This window comes from Salminus brasiliensis, chromosome 9 (genome assembly GCF_030463535.1).
Source record: "Salminus brasiliensis chromosome 9, fSalBra1.hap2, whole genome shotgun sequence".
Taxonomy (NCBI): Eukaryota; Metazoa; Chordata; class Actinopteri; order Characiformes; family Bryconidae; genus Salminus; species Salminus brasiliensis.
The window spans coordinates 9,606,580-9,627,065 of NC_132886.1; the positions used below are offsets into that span (position 1 = coordinate 9,606,580).

At 40.6% G+C, this 20,486-nt stretch overlaps 1 protein-coding gene and 2 long non-coding RNA genes across 3 annotated transcripts; 2 read left to right on the forward strand and 1 right to left on the reverse strand.

Annotated features, from left to right (window-relative positions):
- Positions 1-8,249: 8,249 nt before the first annotated feature.
- On the forward strand, positions 8,250-10,466 carry LOC140562344 (C-type lectin domain family 4 member E-like). Its single transcript, XM_072687891.1, has 6 exons — positions 8,250-8,402; positions 8,658-8,711; positions 9,574-9,636; positions 9,811-9,968; positions 10,135-10,256; positions 10,391-10,466. The coding sequence occupies exons 2-6, from the start codon at positions 8,693-8,695 to the stop codon at positions 10,464-10,466; spliced, it is 438 nt and encodes a 145-aa protein (XP_072543992.1). The 5' UTR covers positions 8,250-8,402; positions 8,658-8,692.
- A 3,772-nt stretch (positions 10,467-14,238) lies between these two features.
- On the reverse strand, positions 14,239-20,191 carry LOC140561995 (uncharacterized). Its single transcript, XR_011980117.1, has 4 exons — positions 20,180-20,191; positions 18,782-18,905; positions 17,150-17,217; positions 14,239-14,763 (listed from the first exon to the last, which is right to left on the reverse strand). It is a non-coding gene; the product is annotated as an uncharacterized lncRNA (long non-coding RNA).
- On the forward strand, positions 15,484-18,962 carry LOC140561993 (uncharacterized). The gene is made up of 4 exons (XR_011980115.1): positions 15,484-15,573; positions 16,697-16,783; positions 18,555-18,704; positions 18,904-18,962. It is a non-coding gene; the product is annotated as an uncharacterized lncRNA (long non-coding RNA).
- Positions 20,192-20,486: the final 295 nt, after the last annotated feature.

Sequence of the window (20,486 nt, forward strand, 5' to 3'; positions counted from 1 at the left end):
CTATAAAGCCTCTAATCCCCCTCTGTACTAAAATACCATGTGTACTATAAACCCTCTAATCCCTCTCTGTACTAAAATAAATATTGTGATGTGAGTGAACAGAGAGCCAATACAGGGAGTAAACACCAACACACTGGGCCATAGATGATCTGGTTAAACAGTTATAACTGCATGAGAAGAGGGTTACTTTACTTCCAACTCAAATGTTAGCAATAAGGGATTTGTTGAGGGATAATCGGTTGGTGTTTACACATTTGCACATGCACATGTTTGTATTTGTGTATTTTTGTATTTATTGTACTTATGGTCTTTGTAGTTATTGTCTGTGCAGCCGCTCTCATGTTTTGTCTATTGACCTTGCACTATTGTATTTCCTACCTCTTCTGCATCGGAGATTTAGCCTAACAGTGCCTGGTTGTACTGTACAAGCCTGTATTAGTATAATGACAAAGTTGAATTTAGTAAAAATGAGCTCTCCCAAAATCCACCTCATTCAACACTTTATGAGATTGATACAAGTCAAACCCATTCATTTAGCACCTTAGTTATCCTTAGTTCTTTTCAAATATCCCTTGCTACAGTAATATGCCCAGGTGTGGCCAACTGCAGATACAGGATGAGCAAGTTTGGTGCCAGTGTGACCATCAGACCCATTTAGCCTGCAGTGGTTCAGATAGTTCTTCTGAAGTGTATGATTCCACTATGCTGCACAATTATCCTACTGGGGGGCATTTGGGGGTTCAGAAGTTTAGTTTTGTCCAGTCCCATGTGACCCTCTTTTTCCAACAGTTAGAACCTATGCCCTTTACAGTCAACTCCACAGAATATAGATATACTATAGAGGCAAGATAGAGGCATTTTCTTTATTCAACCAAGAAGACAAAACTGTTGTAAAGGTGTTAGCAGAAGAGTGTGATTGTAGGTATGTGCAGCTCACAGTGTAGATAATGATCAGGGGAGAAACTTTTAATCCCATCTGTTCGAAGACTTGTGCAGACTATTAAACTCCCACTAGTAATGAATCTCCCTACAATCTTCAAACTGATGGGTTGGTTGAAGAACTGTACTCAGTCTATGTTGTCTTTGTTTGTGGATGCTAATCAGCAGAACTGGGATGCAGGGCTTGTGATTGGATGATGTCAGTTCATGATGATCAGCTGTGGAACTGGAAAACAGGAAGTGATGGATGATTTGAAATAGAGAGGATTCAGTATGGCGGAAAAAACTGGAGCTGGGGACGGAGCTGTGTTGTGAACTCTGGAGTGAGACAGGGTGAACACAATCTGAGACTTTTGTGGGCAGATTATTAAACTCATTTTTTCCAGGATAAGGTTGATGTTAGGCTCTGTGAGCTTCAGGAGAGACATTTTCCCCTTTTGTCATTAATAAAGCTTCTTCATTGGCATTCACTTACAGGCGTCCTGGGTGGTGTTGTACTTGAAGGATTGTTTTGTGCATTCATTAGTGTGAAACAACTTCACACTTTTAAATGTGTGATGTGACTCGACTTCACACGTTTTGCAGGTTAATAATCTGAGAAACTAATATTATAATATAAATATATATAGACTCAAATATGGGAAGTTTTGTAAGACATTTGCTTATTGTTGCTACATTTTTGCTTATTATTGCTACATTTGCTTATAATTACAAAATTATTATTATTATAATTATCATTATTATTATTATTTCAGATATTTTGGATTATTAGACATTTTTGCTATCAGGTGAGACTTATAGGGTAGTAGTTGTCACTGCATTTTAGTTACAATTGTGCTGTAATGTCTGTTCATTAAGTGCAATGGTTAGCCTAAAGGAGTGTGCAGCAAAGGCCACAATCATCATCGTCTACATGAGGAAGTAGCACTGTAGTCTCACAGCCATCTTACTGAGGCACAACTGCAGCAGTTTTCTCTCTCCTCTTAATATAAAACATTCTGCCCACTTCAAATCAGCTCCATGGCAGACAGAAAACAAGTCAACAGCAAAGGTAAGTTTACTGTAACCTGCAGTGTTTTACAGCCAGACTAACATAGACTCCATAGCATTTTGGAGTGCTGTTCTTGTACAAAGAGTCTACAAGCTCTTTTCAGGGTGATGTCATTTGGGTATGAAGGCATTATAACGGTGCTTTTCGTCTTCTAAATCTGTACTTGTTAACCTTATATACGTTTCTCTCAGACCAGTTATACTCAACCCTTTTTCTAAAAGAAACTGTGGTGTTGGTATGTGGGATGTGTGGGGTGTGTTGGGAGGGGGGGTGTATTAGATTGTGAGTTTGGATCATGCCATCAAAATATGATAATGTTGGAGGAGACTGTAAGAGGGGGGATAACTGAAGTTCAGTTGGCTTCTGCTTGTGCTAGAAGGTCAGATCTCCTCTCTGATAAGTAGCTAAAGTTAAATGGAGGTGACAGGCTGATGGTGGGGCACAAAACCTCATCATGGACATGGCAGGGCAAGACAGAATTTCATATATGGTTTGATTATGAGGAGGAGGGGCTTAAGGCATGTTCCTCCTCCCAAACATCATTTTTTAGAACTTGTTCAACAGAATATAAAATGTCTTTTTGATGCTTACATGGTAACATGACATTTCCTACCTACTAAGTGTAAAAATGCATGATGCATAGACCAATACAAAAAGTTCCAACATGACTTGGAATAAAATCTTTTTAAATTGACTTCCATTGAAAGCTAAAAAATGGAGTATCATTTCAAATATCATTTTAGAGATACATTGGTTTTTGCACGGCAGCAAAGGTGGATTGGTGGAAAATAATGGAAAGTTATGAAGTTTTTAGCATAAATGTATTTTTATTTATTTAAAAGTTTGTTACTTATTTGTTACATATTTAAATCACCTAATCAATATTCTGAAAAAGGCTACCAATAGAAATCACATTCCCCAGTCCTGTATTCTAAGTACAGTCATATTTTGTCTACATTTCATATTTTCAAAGTCAACACATCTCTGTTAGTCTAATCAGCGGGGTTTCAACTTTAAATAAAGAACAGATTCAAATGATCTGTTCAATATATTTATTGAGTGTCAAAGTCACTTCTTGTGTTTGTGTTTAGGTCAGACGTCCCGGCAGCTCATGTATTTCCAGGTGCGAGGTGAAAAGTGGCTGTTAAAACTCAAGCTGCTCATCCCAGTCCCAGGTTTGTTGTAGTTGTCAAGTTTGTATTGTTCCTAAGTTTTGTCTCTTAGTTTGCTGCTGCCTTGATTTATCCCATCTTGTGTTATCCAGCCTTTATTTATTAAAGTCTTGCATCATCCATTCCCTGCAAGTGTTTCCTAGTTTTTCACTGCCACGCCTGACCAGGCATGACGACATTCAAACGTTGGTGGGCATGTCTGAGACTGTTAGCCACCTGGTCCAGCTACATGGGAAGACATGTAAAAAAGGAGCTTGCATCAAGGGGATGTTTCAGCACCCAAGGGAAGGGCTCTCAAAAGGCGATCTACTTCTGCGGTTGACTCAGGGTGATTGTTCAGTCGCTTGCTATGCCCTCGACTTCCGCACTCAGTAGCAGGTGGAATCAGGCAGCTCTTTCAACCATGTTTCGCGATGGGTTAAACCCACGGATACAGAGGGAGTTGGCGTGTCGTGATGAGCTCAACCTTAACCAACTGGCCTCTCTAGCCATCCGACTCGAACACCTCCTGAGTCGAACCACTTCATCCAGGTCTCAGACCTCAGCCAAGACCCAGTTTCACCTCCCACCATTCACAAAGACCACCCCCCGTTGACAGCCCCCTCTGCTTCGGAATCACGCCAGAAGAACATCATCGGAGGGCACAGGAGGGGCGCCGTTTTAACTGTGGAGTGCACAGTCCATACACAGAGAGCCCACACACAACCCCCTGGAACACAGTAAATGTTTCCACTGGGGGTTGGTGAGGAATGGGCGATGGAGGCCTTATGTTTCTTTTTCCATCAAGAAGAAAGGGGGGGGGGTCTTAGTCCATGTATTGACTACCCTACTTAATTTAGTGTGCATCAGAGAGGGGGATGAGTGGAAGACAGCCTTTCTCACCACCAGGGAGCATTATCAGTATCAGTCACTCACCAATGACGTCCTGTGCACTTTGTGGTGGCCTTTTTGGATGACATTTTGGTGTACTCTCCTGATCTGCCCACTCACATACAGCATGCCCGCCGGGTCCTGACCAAACTCAGGGCTAACCATATGTATGTGAACCTGCGCTTTCCAGCTGTGCAGGGTCAGCTTCCTAGGGTAAATCATTAGCGAACAAGGTGTGCTTATGGACCAAGCCAAGGTCCAGGCTGTTCTTGATTGGCCCACTCCTTCCATGGTTAAAGAAATCCACCTTTTTCTGGGCTTTGCCAACTTTTACCGCTGCTGCAAACGAGATGTCAGTACGCTAGCCATCTAGTACTCTACACGTCCTTCCTAAAAGGGGCCCCAAAGAGGGTGTCTTGGACTCCACAGTTGGAGGAGTCCTTCTTGGCACTTAAACGCATCTTCACCTCTGCCCCCATTGTTGAAGCACCCTGACCCCGTGAGATGTTCACGGTGGAGGTGGATGCCTCTGACGCTGGGGTGGGAGCTGTCCTCTCCCAAAGGCACAGGGATAATGACAAACTAAAAACGACAATGACAAAAAACGACGGCGACCGAGCACAACTACGCGGTAGGAGAACTCCTAGCGGTCAAGATGGTCATAAGTGAGTGGCGTCACTGGTTAGAAGGGGTAACTTTCCCCTTTTTGGTAATCATGGACCACAAGAACTTAGAGTAACTACATCAGACCAAGATACTCAACCCTCGCCAGGCCAGGTGGTTTCATTTCACCATCACCTACAGGCCAGGTTCCAGAAACACTAAGGGACATAGACAACAACATTGCCCAGGCCCTCACCAGTACAGCGGTAAGTGCCTCATGTCCAACGGATCGGACCTATGATCGGACGTTCCAGATCCTCTCCCAAAATACTGGTGGGAGCGCATGTGCATGGATGTGCACTCCATGGTGGCTTACTGTTTTAAGTACCCCAGTGACTGGTCCAAGTATCTTGCCTGGGCCGAGATGGCCCAAAATTCCCTAAGATGAGCCACCACTGGCCTCATGCCCTACCAGGTAATCTTGGGCTACCAACCAACCCTGGCCCCTTGGACCGCCACAGAGACCCCGGTACTGGCAGTCGACGCCTGGATGCGCCTCAGCCTGGTTCTCCACACACCAGCACATCCAAACCTTCCTGCGTGATACAAGGAAAAGGCAGGCCGAGGGGGAAGACCCCAGCCTACGAGCCCGGGGACCGTGTATGGCTTTCCACATGGGACATGAAGGCTGGGGATCCTCTTCACAAGCTCCATGCTAAGAACACAGGCCCATTCGTTTCATCACATCACACATAAGATTAACAATGTTTGTTACAAGCTTAAGCTCCCCCCTTATTCACATGTGCACAACTCGTTCTATGTTTCTCTGTTCAAGCCTTTGAAGGTCCCCTGGACGAGGCGTTGCCTCCAGGCGCGCCTCCTGCTCCCTTGGACGTCATGGGGTCCCCAGCATACACCGTCAGGGAGGTGCTGTTTTCCAGAAGACTAGGGGGTAGAATGCCATGATTGGGAGGGGTATGGCCCTGAGGAACGCTCCTGCATCCCGGCCAGCCATGTCCTAAATCCAGCCCTGGTCCAGGAGTTTCATGCCCGTTTCCCTGACAAGCTGGGTCCCAGGCCCCGTGGGCATCCCAGTAAGGCCTGTCCCCGCGCCGAGCTGCCTCGCCAGCACTCAGGCCGGCCCCTTTTCCAGCGCCTGGTGTCCCCTGGGGGTCCCGTCCAGGGGTCTGGTCCAGAGATTCCAGAGAGCAGCTATGCATGCACACTGCAGCCACTTTCCTCTCCTTAACCTCATACACAAGGAATATCCTTCAGTGCTGTTTTTTTTTTTTTTGCAGCCCAGTTTGTATTGTTTGTTAGTATTGTCCCATAGTTTGCTTAAAGTCTTGCATCGTCCATTCCCTGCAGGGGTTTCCTAGTTTTTCACTGCCACGCCTGACCAGGCATGACAATAGCCCTAATTTGAGATGCAAAACTGAGCCAAACAGACATCAAAGTAGACTATGAACAGACAGGAGGGCTCCCCATAGCCAGAGGGCCATGTGAAGGCTGAGCTCATACTTCCTGTTGAGGACTTCCTGTTGAAGCAATTCTAATTATTATTTATTATTATTCATATACCTCGCTGAAGCGTAGATCCTAGTGCCATCTGGGTCCACAGAAAAGGGACACTGAGGGAGTTCAATCATGTTTAGTTTAGTAATCTGCCCCTTTCTTTAGACATAAGGGTATCGGAGTAGGCTGGTGTTGACATTTCATATTAAATCGGTTTCAAGACACAGTGACCTGCAACTCCACATTCCCCCCTATTTAAACTCTGTGATATGTTTCCCTCACAAGAGGCATGGATTTCCCTCCATTGACACGATGCGCTCTGTGTCTATTAGCATGGACTGAGAGGTGAAAGAAAAAAGCCCCTGCTCCAAAACTGACACCTCCAAGCTTGACTAAAGTTTCAACAGATAAATTACCCCAAACATCAATAACTTTTTCACCACATCTATGTATCATGTAATGTAGCGGTTCAAGGTTAAATTGCTTTCACCAGAGGCTTTATTAAACATTCAAAGTTTTATTCTGCTTCTTAGACATGCTTTATTATCAGCTGTTCAAAATATTTTTTACATTATGAGTCTCTGCTGTAAAGTGTCTGAAAACACTTCTCAAAAGCACCAATTCTCAGAATTCACAATTATATCTTACATTTCTTGCTATGATTTGACCTAAAGCTCATATCCAGAACTTTGGGGCAAAGCATGACTGTCTCCTGCCTGAGCACAATGATGATTTGAAGAATTACTCCTGGATCCTCTCCGGTAAGTTTCTCTTTAGATTGTTAATCACAAATATTGTAAAGACAATTGCAGTACAGTAAACTCAAATGATGTATCTTATTGAGAAAGGGAATCTGCTAATAATCTTAGATGAGATTATGTTCTGAAATTACAGAAACATTCCTGGGACTTTTTGAATTGTTTAAAGGTTGATATTAAAAGCTTGCCCTAGGCTGGGTCACAGCATTGCCTCAGCCTGCTGGCTCAAAAAGGGGACATGAAAGCAGTGTGAGAGGAGGCAAAGATAAGGCTAGCGGGTACATGCTAGGCTAATGGCTAACTCCAGCGTAGTGTGATCATAGTTGTGTTGATATGGTTGTTTAAAGAGGAAACACTCTACAATGTGCAGGGCAGTATGGCTCTAGGACCAGGTTTGGGAAACACTGAGATAAAGCAGCAGTAACGGCAGTCCAGGAGAGCTGGTGTCCAGGGGAGGAGCCAGACATTTTAAACATCCAGGGCTTAGCCCAACTGTCCATAACCTTATATCCCCTGACTTCCCCTGAGTCTTCTGTGTGATAAAGTACACCCTCAAGAACACACACTTTATATGTTTATATACACACGTACACTCACCAGCCACTAGATGTTATTAATTACACATTATCAGTTTTTCAGCTCCACTGACTATATAGGACACTTTATGCAATATGCAGAGAAACTGAAGGACTACAAAGTTCTCCTAGATGATAAACAGAGCAGATGAAATGGACAAGGAGGTGTACCAGAGTTGTCTTACAAAAATATTTGACAAATGGTATATTTATTTTCAAGCTCATTCATGGCAGGCTTCACACTTCGGTTTTTAAATGATATATAAAGAAATGTATATATTTACACAAAATCTATATTTTCAATGTACTAGCAGGGTTTTGCAGAGGTGCTACACTTGGTGTAATTAGAAAAAAACTATGCAGGAGGAAGAGCTTTCTATCGCAAAGCTCCCCAACTCTGGAATAATCTTTTATTACTGTTCAGGTCTCAGACACACTCTCAGTCTTCAAGTCCAGACTGAAAACCTAGCTCTACATAAAAGGTGTCCCAATGAGGGCGTCACATCTGTATTAAGCAGAGGGAGCATTTGGTAGGAAATCTAACATTTGTTCACTGCATATGAGCATCAGTTTACACAGATCTGATGTCACTTTGTTGGTGAGTAGAGAGGCAACTGCTTATTTAATTGAGTTTACCATTTCTGTTGATGTGAAAAGATCATATATGGAGAGTATATAAAAGTAAAGCTGTACAGCTCTACTTCTGACAACTTCTGACTTTTTGATTTAATGAACTGAGGGTCTTAATTTGTCCAGTTCTGTGAACTTATTCAGGTTAACAATGTTTTCAGTCTTCTTACACTGTCCTCACAGTTTACTGTGACTGATCTGATTTTCACTCTCAGTAAGATGTTGATGTGACTTTCTGACTTTCCAGAAAAATATGAAACAATCAAGCTGCTCCAGGCAGACCTTAAAGGTGAGACTTAACTCTACTGTTTTAAAAGTGGACGTGTAATGAGTGAAGTGTAGATTTATACTTGCATGAAGTAGAAAAAAATACAGTCTGACAGTCTGAGATTTTCTAATTTTCTAAATGTTTTAGTTGAGTATTCTGGTAGAATTCGTAGAGGTGTGGGGCTCAGTCTGATATGTTTTCATTGGGAACAAAATCCCTGACAGCGCCCGTGAGTCTAATCTTCATTTGAAGTAACGTGTTGATTTGACTTTTCAGAGAAAAATTACAACTATACGAAACTTCAAGAAGAAATGAATAAACTAATCAAAGGTGAGACACAACTTTACTTTTACTACATTAAACATGTAACACAAAAACAACAGACTAACTGAAGGTGTAATGAAATGTGTAATTTATCAAAAAACAAACTGCATCAGACAGAGAAAAGCTATAAAACAATCTTACAAGAGAAGTAAAACTTTAGGAGGTTCAAATCCCTGCAGATCAGGCGTGTTGGTCAGTTCTGGTGATGTCGCATCGGTGGCAGTTAGAAAAAGGAAGTGTAGCTGGCTGAGCACATGTTGGAGGGGGCGTGTGTTGTCTCGCCCTCACTAGTGTCGGGAGCGTTGCATGTGATAGGTGGGGGGGTGCATACGTACGGGGTTGGCGATCTAAATTGAGGAAAAAATATAATAATATAAGAGTGTCCCACAAAGCCTATTGGTACCTCTTTTTTAAAGATCCCCTTTAGATGATTTGTAGATAACTTGTTCATGGTGATGCAACTACATTTCTACTAAAAGCACATGAACCTTAAGTTGAATTCTGTTTTCTAAACTTAAACCCTGACTTTAGATCAAAAAGCTACACTAATCCTACACACGACTAATCAACTAGATTTGACCAGAAGATACTATTTTGAGCATGCATCATTTATAAGGATGTAATATATAACTGGTTTAAAAACTCCCTGCGACAAATAATGAATACAGTTACCTTCATTAGGTGTCCTTCAGTCTCAGATGCTTATCTTAAATTAAATGCAGTAAGAGTTAGCCAGTACTGTCTGTACATATGAACTCAGTTTTCTCAGTGTTCTTGTTGGTCAGTTCATACCTGTCCACAGTCTTTACTGTCATTAAACTGATCTTCTTCTGCATAAACATTCTGATGTACTTTTCTGACACTTCAGATAAAGAAGAACTAATTCAGCAGCTTGAGAGAAAAACAGGAAAACAGAGCTGTTATCCTACAGGTAAGATCATTCTTAAAAAGGTCAAACATTAAACCCAACAAAAAAGAGAGACTTATTTTTTAGCATTTGCACGGCAAAGATCTTCACTCAAGGAAAAAAAGTGAAAATGTTTGAAAGTGTTTATTAAATATCATCATCATCATCATCAAGTATCCCATCATTGTGAAATTGCAGCTTGGAAAGTAGATGAAATCTGTTGTGCTAAAGACTGGAAGTACTTCATGGGGAAGTGCTACTACTTTTCTACTGATGGGAAGACCTGGACTGCTAGTAGAGATGCTTGTGTGGCTGTGGGAGGAGACTTGGTGATCATCAACACCCCAGAGGAAGAGGTATGATGGTCAAATATAATGTAATACTACTACTATAGCTGCTACTGGCAAATATTTATTATTTTATTATTATTATTATTATTATTATTATTATTGTTAAATTCTCATGTGTGCTAGTTCTGTACAGTGAATACAGTCTTAAAGTAGCAGGATATTTCTGTTACAGGATTTCATAAAAAGGTCAACGTCTCCTAGTCACCTAAATTACTACTGGGTCGGTCTGACTGATGCTGTGAAGGAAGGAGACTGGCGCTGGTTAGACGGAACAGAACTCAGTACAACATCAATGTAGGTTTAGTGTAGTGTTTAGTCTGAACGTTAACATAAAGTTATAGAAATCTTATTCCAGTGTTTTAATGTGTTTCTGAGAACGGATCCCTGTGTGAAGAGTAATCTATTATTTCTGTTCTCTTGTTTTTCAGATACTGGGGAGAAAAGCAGCCTGATAACTGGAGAGGGGAAAAAAAGAATATCTTGAAGGAGAGGATTGTGGTTTGATGCATTTTGTCACTGATGATTATGTTTTATCAGATGCAGCCTGTAATGTAGAGAGTTTTAGATTTAAACGTGTCTGTGAAGCAAAAGCACCCGTCTAAGTAAAAAAAATATATTACTAATATCTTAATAAAGTGGAGGGTCAAAAAATGGAGGCTCACAAGTCTGACAGCTCTTTTCTTTTTTCCATTCTGTCTTCATTTATTTATTTTAATTTGTATAAATGTTCAGAGTGACCCTTAGCATTTTGTCACTGTCACCCAAGAACCTTGTATCTCCATTTTTGATGGTTTTCACACATAATGTGACTCACATGACAATCAAAGAGAGCTCCCCAAAAGATCTCAAGCTATTTGATGAACTTACTCTTAATAATTTGATTGAGTTTCATTTCTAAGTGATCATATTGTCCCTTGATATTAATGTCCCTGTATTGTTCTCAGTGAAACAGCCAGCCATGTGATCTACTATCTTGTGAATTAAGTGTTGAGATGATTTACTTGTTTTAGGGTGTATGTCAATCTAAAGTAGCTGAATGAGTGGAAATATCATAATTCTACTATTAACATGTTAAGAATTAAAGTGAGCTCTGAGAACAGTCAGGTCTTCATCTTTACTCTCTCTGTTTGGCATTTTCAGTCTCTTTAGTTTCTGCAGTTTGGCACATTTTGTTTTCTTCTGTGAGCTGTTCAGTTTCTTTTCTGTGTGTGATGTAAAAGTCTATGTAAAACTACTTCATCTTAAAAGGTGATTGGGAGTTCTGCTTTTGTGGAATGAGGTCCATCTCTCAGCTGCTCTTCTCCACATTTGGACCACCTTCTTCAGGCTGGTAAGGGAACAGTGTAAGTGCTGTCATGACCCAGTGCTCTCTAGCCCTCTCACTAAATCTACAATCTAGCTGTCTAGGGTCCTGTTATTCAGGCACATGAAAATTCATTTCATCACCCAGATGGAGGCGCTAGTGTTTAATTTTTCCATCCAGATCACAGACATTGTGAGGCATACAGACACAAATCTGGGTTCTGCTGATTGTTTGGAGCAAATCAACCCAAACTGAATCAAAAACTCAAAACAACTTATTTGGCCCTCTGTGTGCTGAAGACCCTGCGTTCTATAAAGGTGTGAGTATTTGTCACTGTACTACATACAGCCAAATGTGTCCTCCGCATTTGACCCATCTGTGGTAGTACACACACACACACACACACACACACACAGGTGAACAAGCAAAGCTAGTGAATAAAGCAATTCAGCCATACCCATTCAGACGTGCCCAGAGCAGTGGGCAGCCATTGCAGCAGCACCCAGGGAGCAGAGAGGGTGAAGGGTGTGTGCTATATACCCTAACTGACCCTCTACTTACTAAATATCCTATGTACTATAGACCCTAACTGACCCTCTCCTTATTAAACACCCTGTGTACTGTAGACCCTAACTGACCCTTTCCTTACTAAATATCCTGTGTACTATAGACCCTAACTGACCCTCTCCTTACTAAATATCCTGTGTACTATATACCCGAACTGACCCTCTCCTTATTAAACACCCCGTGTACTATAGACCCTAACTGACCCTCTCCTTACTAAATATCCTATGTACTATATACCCGAACTGACCCTCTCCTTATGAAATACCCTGTGTACTATAGACCCTAACTGACCCTCTCTATACTAAATACTCTGTGTACTATAGACCCTAACTGACCCTCTCCTTACTAAATATCCTATGTACTATAGACCCTAACTGACCCTCTCCTTACTAAATATCTTGTGTACTATAGATCCTAACTGACCCTCTCCTTACGAAATACCCTGTGTACTATATAACCCAACTGACCCTCTCCTTACTAAACAGCCTGTACACTGTAGGCCCTGCTCGATCCCCTGTGTACTAAATACTCTGTTGTAGCGGGAGTATTTGGGAGAAGTGGGAGCACTATAACAAACCAAGCATTCTTTATTAATTATAAGATGGTTGAGTAATTGATTTTATTAATTTATTACTGATTTACTGCTATTATTTTGCTTCTCAGAGCTCCTCCTGAAGTGGTGATACTCAAGATGGATGATTTGACCAGGTGTAAACGGGCTCATAGTGTGTATGGAGGGTCTCAGAGATTAGAAATGTCTAATGGCTTGATTTGGAGGAGTTGTAGATCAATGAAAAGTTATGCTAATTATATATAATTTTATTTACTTATGCCGGACCTACACTACATGATTTTTAGAGAGATAAGAGCAGAGATTACAATATATAAAATAACTTCAGCGATTCTTCAGCGAGGTCTTCGCATCTACTGTATAAAAGACAATAGCAAGACAACACCAGTAACACCTTTCCTTTGACACAACTTGTTCAAACCAACTCTGTGTTAGCTTTAGTAAACGCATAAGTATATAGTTCTTTTTTTATTGTTTATGCTTGTTTGTTATTTTAGACATTTATCCTGCTATTTGTATCAGCGGTCACATAATTAATAAACACCAGTGACAGTTTTATTGGCAGCTATACTCAATATCGTCACAGTCCCAAGAAAGGCATGTATGTCATTTAGAGCATTTCTATTGGTCTATTTACCAGACTTATTTACAGTGTGCAGAGCAGCTACAGGGTTCAAACCATAAAGAAAACTAAAAACAGACAAAATAGAGATTTTTCTACAGACAGCAGCAACATTCAGTTTAATCTTGGTCTTATCTGTCTAAATAATTTTCCTTTAAAACTTTAGATGTAATTTGTGGCCTTCCTGACTGTTAGTGATGAGCTCACTAAAGCAGTCTTTATTTTTTAAAAAGTACCAAAGTGTTGATCTGGTTACTTACTGAGTTTTTTAGAAACCCATGATAGGTCTTTTTTTTCTTAATCAGGCTTACGATAGTGATGGAATGGTCGAGGAAGGCTGCATGTGCAAAAGGGATTTAATTGGGCTAAGGAAAAACTCATGGCCTGGACATGCAGGGGTCAAGACGCAGACAGACAAGAGTGTCCAAAAAAAAAAAAAAGTAAGTACAAGAAGACTCCAGTCTAGCACACCAACCAAATGAGCTTAAGTGGAGTCCTAATCAGTCCAGTGATCAACTGCACCTGTGTGCTTAGAGCTTATCCTCAGGTGAGAGGCGGAGCCCAGCCCTTGTGCATGAACTCCCCACTGAGGCCAGCAGAGGGAGACATTACAGATAGGTTCAAACCACACCTGGCCATGAAACTGCTCATCAGTTATTTGTCACCTTTTGATCCTGTGAACATGAGGGACTATATAAAATGTTTATAATTCCTAAACACTTATTTTGGTTAAGAATTTGGTTAAAACATTAAAAATGATGTCACTTCAAATACTTTTAGACCTGATAGTAGAAGTGAGTAAGTTTTGGCCATTTTATATCAGGCTTTCACATCTGTACAACACTCATATACAAAAAATATACTCTGAGGGCAGGATGCAGGCCTCTTGTGGTTTAGATCATATCTTGAATAGCACACTGTAGCAGGTACCAGGGAGAGTCAAAATGAGCCTGAAGAGTCATTTAGCCAGACAAAGAACCATTTAGTCAATGTTTCATACTGGACAGACATGTAGAAAGTACTAGAGACACAAACTTGAGTTAAAGTACAAGAGCTCTATCAAAAAATTGACTTGAGTAGAAGTAGAAATGTTCTTGAAGCTCCAGACTTAAGTATTCAACATTGTTTGTACTTAAGTATTGCAAGTAGTTTATTCTAAAATGTACTACTTAAGTATCAGAAGTAAAAGTACAAGTATTGAAATATGTAGTTTTTATTGTATAGTGTTCATGTTGATTAGTACACATCATTGTTTATATTATTTCTCAGACTTAATAACTGTCTCAGTTCCTCTGGCTGTAGTAGAAGGACAGGACTGTAGAAGACAGAGTTCATGAACACAAGTCTTCAGTTAACTCTCTAAACAAACTCGCCCAAAAGAGAGAAAGCTGAACAGACCTGACTCAACCCGCCACAAACAACCAAAACCAAAAATCAGTGAGGAGAGCAGCGTAAACCCCTGAGCTTCACTCTCTATAAACTCAACTACAGCTGAAAGATCTCAGGCCAGTCGGACATATGCGAGTATCTGCAGGAGGTGAAGATGGAGGTGTTTCTTCTGGTGGTTCTTTTTCTTCTTCATCTGGAGATAAACTAACATAGCTCCAGCTATAGTGTCCTCACTGCAGCAGCGGAGTGAGAGGAAGAACACCAGCATGCTCACTCATGGCTCGATCCCCTGTTCTGCTCAATGTTGAGGTGGCTTCATCAAACCCGGTGACGGCCCCCCTCTAGCGCTCTGGTGGTGATAATGTGGGTTTTAAATGGTTCGGAATGTTTTTATAATTGTAGCCAGTAACGATGCAGCACATAAACAATGTAACAGAGTAAAAGTATTAAACTCATCCAAAATATGTAGTGAAGTAAAAGTAAAAACAAATAAACCTCCAGTAGATACAGATACAGTATTTTAGTGCTCAAGTACAGTAGTGAAGTACATCTACTTTGTAGAACTTTGACTATTTTTGTTACTGGACTATTGTAAACAAAGAGCAGGTCTCCTTTCAGAGTATAAATACATTCTGCTGTGTTAATACAGGACCTCAGAAGGTCAGATGCAGCACTGCTGTTTTTTTTCTTGTCAGGATGTAAAAGCAGAACCAGAAATAATAACTTTAAAAAAAAGCTGACCTGATGGTGGAGGAAGGTGCACTTAATCATATCTGAATCATACCAAGCTTGCTTTCGGTTTGTTATAAGATGGAGAATGTTGACCTCCTCTGCCACTAAAGGCTAATGTCACTTAAGCTTTTGCGAGCGCTGTGGTACACTGACACAACTGAGATAACGGGACATTTCTTTTGTGTGGAACTGGCGACAAAAAACCTCCTCCACCACTAATGTTGTTTTAGTGTACATGTAGAGGATGCATTGTGGGAGAGTTGTGTTATATTTAGAATGACACAAAAAAGGAAGTGCCACACTCCACTGAATTGGTTTCAATAAGTCATTCAGATAACCCACCCATGAAGAGCATTGATGGCAGCCATTTACTCCAATGTGAAATATAAAAATCAAGGGAAAAAAGAAGAGGATGAACCTTCCAAAGGTGAGTTTTAATGACTAATGATATCTACAGTGAAGGAATAACAGGGTTGTATTAACTGCATACTATCAGTCATTTCATGGAGGATTAGGCACGGTCTACAACTGTTTGAGTTCTACTATGAGTTTTATTGATAATCCTAAGATCTCTTTGGTGCACAGTTTTTGTATTATGTTGCTTCCAGCCAAAACTAAGAAAGTGTCTCATGTTTTGAAGTTTGAAGGGCAGTGTCAAGATTACTTTGCTTTTCTTCTGAGCTGGACGAATTCTGCACGGAAGAGAAATGTCTGGTTAAGTGATTGTAAAATGTTGTTGATTGAACAATAAAGGCTACAAGAATTCCTGAAACATGGTTTGAAAACTATTTACCAAGTGTCTCCTACAAACAGGAGATGCACTATTCATGTTTGGTGTGGTTTTATTGTGTAGGTTCCAGTTTGAGATACGTACATTTACGGCATTTGGCTGATGCTTTTATCAAGGTAGTTGAATGTAGAGTTAGGAGTGTTGTCCAAAAACTCTTGGTGTAATGTGATGAGCATGCCTGGCTTTCTAAAAGACCACACAACTGCAGGGAAATTCTACAGAAGTGAAAAATCTAATACGCAGTTTGTTATAGTAAGAATGTAGATAAATATTGTACAGCACTGTAGAAATCCTATAGTTTTGTCTAACTACACTTTATTATAGTAATGGCTCGGTGAAAGACTGACTTTGTGAACGTATTGTGTTTTGTTCTGGACGTCAGTAGATGTGTGAAATATCACTCAAGGGTCGGTCCAACTTCACAGCTTTTCAGATCATTGGTATAAAGTGTGCAGTGACTAAAAAAAGTTAATATAACTAAGATTGATGCATGAAGCTGTTTATCTGGAAAGTGAGGCTTTGTTTGAGACTTTAAGCACTGATATTAGAATAAAGACAAATACTCAAATAAACAGTATATGTAAATGTCTAAGCCCAACCTCTCCTCAGGGAAGACCAGTATCTCCAGTCAGTCAGTCGCTCTCCCTCCCTCTCTCTCTCTCTGTCTGTCTGTCTCTCTCTCTGTCTGTCTGTCTGTCTCTCTCTCTCTCTCTCATTGGCCTCAATTTAGCACTTTTTCTTGTTGTCTTTAAACCACCAGGGAGTTTAGCCATCAGCGATGACATCATATACTCTGAAGTTCATATTGTCCAGTCAGACCAGACAAATACACAAACAGCCCCTGATGGTGAGTACAAATATTTATTATAACTCTCTACAGTTTTCCCCAGTGACAGTGACAAAGGCCACTTTACTAGAAACCGGAAACACTGTAGATGTACTATTGGATACTTCAACTGTAGCCCATTCTTTTACTCATTACACAGTCCAAAAATATAAATAAAAATATATAAATGTACGCCCAACAATGTAATGACAACACATTGATATGGTGAGGACAAGCTTAATATGAAAATAGATAGTGCCAGGAGCCAAAAAGATAAACTGACTCTACAGGTCACTGTAACTCCCATGGGCAAACCACAAATAATACCACAGGTTAGTGTGTGAAATGGTCAGTAGTGTTACTGTGTGAACACTGTTATTCACTTACTGGAAGTGCTGCTGCTTCTGTCATCACAAAGTTCAAAAGCTCACTGCTCTTTATCATCCTGACCAGCCCTACGGCATAAACCACACATATAAACAACAATACAGAAGTCTTCCTGACCTCAAATGTATTAATTATTGTTCTAAGTTGTAATTAATGTTCATTATAAATACCCAGCAGTCTTCCACATTTGTAAGAAACATGCATTTGAAGGATGAGCAGCAGAGCAGTATGTGGGTTGCATCCATGAAAATTTGGCCAAAGCTTCTCTGCCATTGCCAAACAGCTTATTCTGCCATTTACTCATTTGGTGTTTGGTGGACTGGATGATTGAAGATTAGGGAAATAAGACATATTGGCAATTTAACAATTCCTTCATTTAACAAACATGCTAGTCACCAGCCTAGCTATACACTGCTGTGGGATGGCATCCAATTCTTCAGCCAGCATTGGTCGCAAGTCAGACAACATGGTTGTGTTGGTCACTCTGGGACGAACAGCATGCCCAAGCCGATTCCATCCTCTCCACTCCCAAATTCTGCAGGTAGTCTCTGATAAACCCTGCTCTGTGGGGCGAGCGTTGTTGGTCCCAGACTTATGGGATTGCCAATGTTTGCAGAATATCATCTAGATATCTCTCTGCATTGAGATTGAGCCTCCAATGATGACAAGCTTCATTTTTGCAGTGAGGGAGAAGTCGCCCCACACCATCACACTGCCTCCACCAAAAGATGTTTCTCCATCAATGCAGCAATCAGCATAGTGTTCTCCGCATCTTCTCCACACTTTGACCCTATGATCCAACTGCTGTAGACTTATCACTGAATATAACGCTCCTCCACATGTTCAGGTCCAATGTATGTGTTGCCAAACCTAGTGCAAATGGGCCTGGTGGTGAAGGGCAATCATGGCAGGCCTCTTGGCAGCCTGATGAGACCGGAGATTGGCTGCGTACAGTCTGTTCCGGATTGTCTGGGCAGAGAGACGTCGGCCATATTGTCTTGCTGACAGGATGAGGAAACAATCTTTTTGGGGTCATTTTCTTGGGATGCCTGCTTTGGTACCTGGGGGTACCAGAAGCTTAAAACAAGTGTCAATAGCAACAGCAAAATAAGCTGTTTGGCAATGGCAGAGAAGATTCAGCAAATTTTTAATGGGCGCAACCCACATACTTGGCTCTACTGCTTATTCCACAAAGGCATGCATGTATGTTCCTTACAAATGTGGCATTTAAAAGGGAAATGAAAACACTTTCCAATGGTATAAGATTAATTGTCAAGAAGCATGGTTACAATAAAGAATCTACCAAACACAATTTTCCTTACTTCCTGTGCCAGGTTTAGTTCTCTCAAATGCTGAACCTTGAGATTACTCTTGAAACTCTTGGAAATCATTTCTCTCCTGGCAGCTGATCCTAGTCATCCCAACCTGCCTGGACCACAAGACCCTGCTGACTCCTCACCTGAGACAGTGACCCCTGGATGGGCTAAAGAGAGACTGCTGCTGCGTTCTCTGTGTGCTATCTTGTTTGTTGTGGGCCTCATCATTACAGTGCTCTGTGAGTCTTAGCTCATATACCCATACATATGTTTTTGTATATTAATGGACATGACTGTATCTTTAAATACCAATTACCTGTATTTGCTGAAATCATATGGACAGCCAGGCTCGTCTTAGTCATCAGAAGGTAAAGCTTTTCTCTTGATTATGAAGTTCTTTTGGTTATGAAGATTGGATCTTCTCTTTCTGTTCCCCAGATCTTGGTAACATTTCACATAAAGAAACAGGTTGGTGTCAGAATTTGCAATGTGTGTGAACGTTGCGCCAGACAAAGCCTAAAAATCATTCAGTAAACCCAGTAGCAACTTCTAAAAACATATATTTAGGTTTTGCATCACATATGGCATTAGTTTGCCAATTCATGAGTCATTTCTGCTTTTTGCAAAATATGCTTTTATACAAGAACTCTTCTGGGCCAATACATGTTAGAGAACTTCCACAACTGCTGTACCCTTGAGCAAGGCATCTAACCCCCAATTCCTCCCAGAGTGTTGAGGTGTGTGTCCTCACTGCCCTAATACACGAGTGTGTGTGTGTTCACAGTCACAGATGGGTTAAATGCATTGGCTGAATTCCAATGTGTTGCAGTGCAATGGCAGTAAATGGTACTTATTCTTAATCAGTGTATATATTTCTCATTTAGAGGCAAGTGAGTAAGTGCTTTCTCTAATTTCACAAAACTAAGGGCGTCATTACCAAAGTGATCTAATATACACTCTCTGAACACTTTAAAAGTATACCTCTTTCTTCAGGCAATAATTCTATTACCATCTCAATCGTTTATATATGTACAGTATATACAAGTATAGCTGTACAGCTCTACAAACTTCTGACTTTTTGATTTAATAAACTGAGGGTCTTAATCTTAATTTGTCCAGTTCTGTGAACTTATTCAGGGTAACAATGTTTTCAGTCTTCTTACACTGTCCTCACAGTTTACTGTGACTGATCTGATCTTCACTCTCAGTAAGATGTTGATGTGACTTTCTGACTTTCCAGAAAAAGACGGAACAATCAAGCAGCTCCAGACAGACCTTAAAGGTGAGACTTAACTTTACTGTTTTATCAAAAGTGGACATGTAATGAGTGATGTGTAGATTTATACTTGCATAAAGCAGGAAAAAAAATCCAGCCTGAGAAATTTATTTTCTAAAAGTATTGACTATTCTGAAAGAATTCGTAGAGCTGTGGGGCTCAGTGTAATATATTTTCATGGGGCCTAAAATCCCTGACAGCACCCGTGAGTCAAATCTTCATTTGAAGTAACGTGTTGATTTGACTTTGAGAAAAATGACAGTAATACGAAACTTCAAGAAGAAATGAATAAACTAATTCAAGGTTAGACACAACTTTACTTTTACTACATTAAACATTTAACACAAAAACAACAGACTAACTGAAGGAGTAATGAAATGTGTAATTTATCAAAAGAAAAACTGCATCAGACAGAGAAAAGCTATAAAACAATCTTACCCTGAACTACTCTCTGTCAGAAGTGAGCGAGAAGGGGGAAGTGAGCGTTTGCACAGGCAGCGTTTTAAATGTGCATACCTAAAATATGACTTCACTCTTAGCAACTCAAATATGCTTCCTACTTTAGAGTGTTTTGTTCAATTTTGGAAACAGCATCAATCATCTTTAAACCCTTTACACTCCAAGACCTATTACACACTAAGGTGTATTACTCAGTAACTACAGAGACTTCTGTACAAACTGGTGGAGCTGGTCTTTGGTAATAGTTTGTAATAACACTTTTGGCCCACCAGCCAAGGGGTTAAAC